The 1,644-nt window shown below is 44.7% G+C and overlaps 1 protein-coding gene across 1 annotated transcript; it reads right to left on the reverse strand.

Annotated features, from left to right (window-relative positions):
- Positions 1 to 112: 112 nt before the first annotated feature.
- On the reverse strand, positions 113 to 1,639 carry LOC119343537 (disease resistance protein Pik-2-like; the record flags this gene model as incomplete). Its single annotated transcript, XM_037614450.1, has 1 exon — positions 113 to 1,639. A coding segment is annotated over one exon (1,527 nt), but the record flags the coding sequence as incomplete, so codon positions are not given.
- Positions 1,640 to 1,644: the final 5 nt, after the last annotated feature.

Consider the following 1,644-nt stretch of genomic DNA (forward strand, 5'->3'; position numbering starts at 1 on the left):
ACATGTACGGCGGACAGTAACACACAATGGCAAACCAAAGAGCACGTACAAACCACACGATGGGATGGGAGCCGATGATGATGAACGGATGATAGGAAGGGCACCTGCAGCGTCAATCCTCTTTCTTCCAGAATAATGGGAATCTTGGAGCATCTTTCTTTTCTGGTATGTTTCCCGCTTCCTGGTTTTCTGGTTTGTTGTGTATAAGCTTGGGATTGTTCTTGTGTTTCTTCAATGCATCTATCACCTCATCGGGGACAAAATCACCATTGAACTCGAGCTCCTTCAGTTTTGGAAGCTCGTCAATGCCGGAGAGTAGTGTACCCTTTCTGTAGGACCATATGATTTTCTCAAGCTTAGTAGCAGATTGGGTAGTAAAGCCAATACAGGTGATGACAGAAAAGTCGATGGTTAGAAGGTTGAGCCTTGGGAAGTCGTCTTTGTAGAAGATGAGCAGGCTCTGTGCATAAGATATCTCCTTGAGTACTAGGCTGCGCATGTTAGGCATCTTGGCAAGAATCTCCACCTCATCTTGACAAAGAATGGTACGACAGAGAGTCACCTTGGAGATGTTTTTCGCCTTTTCAAATAATGATAATGATAGCTTATTGCTGTTCTTCAACTCGACTTCCTTCAGTTCATTAAGGTCTTCGACTCTAGAAAGAGACTGTAGGCCATCAGTGGACGACAGAATGATCTTCTCGAGTTTAGGAGCTCCACCATTGAAGCTAAGGACAGTTATCTCGGAACCCTCAATAAGAAAGCACTTGAGACCCTTAAATTTCTCCTTGTTGAAACTGAGCTTGTCATCGATGTATGCCCTGTCTTGGAGCCTGAGACAGACTAATTTGGGCAGCTTGGCGAGGATCTCCAGATCAGCCTGCCTTAGTCGAGTACCAGATAGAGTTACCTTGGCAAGTTGAAGTTGGTCACCATCTTTGGTCAACAACTGAAAAAGTTGACCCGTTTCTGCGGTTCCGCGAATGCTTAGGCTCTCCAGAATCTTGGGACACCGTCCCTCAAAGGAAAGAAGCTTGGGAGAATTATCTTCAGAAGAGTCTTCTGCAGTTATGGGAAGAGTGATTGACAGAGAGCGGAGGCACTCATGCAGGTCACAGATAGTTTGAAGCAAATTCCTGATGAGTTTGTCCTTCTGCTCAATAACCACACCAAGCTTCCTCAACCGCCATAGCTTGCCAATATCCTTCAAATCATTACTATTTCGTGCCTTGACATTGGACATTACCTCCATATTTGTCATCTTTTCGATCTTGTCAGGAACCATAACGTAAGATACTTCATTATTGCTTGGCCCTGAACTCATAACAACCGAGCCAGCCAGCAAACGCTTCAACTTCAAGAGTATGACATGTACTGTTGCAGCTGCAGGCACCCTTGTCTGTCGGATATCCAATACTTCCAACTCACGGAGGTTGTTGATTTCACTTGGCAGCTTGGTAAGATTTGTCCCCCTTAGGCTTAGATACTTCAGCAGTAACATCTTGCTGCAGATGTCCTTGAGGTAGTGTTGGTTCTTCCCACCAAAGCATTGACAACCTTCTAGATCTAACACTTTTATCAGGGATACTCGCGATGATTCTTCAAAGAGCTTTGAGAAGAATTTGTCAATCCTATCAGAGCTAC

The sequence above is a fragment of the Triticum dicoccoides genome, unplaced genomic scaffold, assembly GCF_002162155.2.
Source record: "Triticum dicoccoides isolate Atlit2015 ecotype Zavitan unplaced genomic scaffold, WEW_v2.0 scaffold131864, whole genome shotgun sequence".
Lineage (NCBI taxonomy): Eukaryota > Viridiplantae > Streptophyta > Magnoliopsida > Poales > Poaceae > Triticum > Triticum dicoccoides.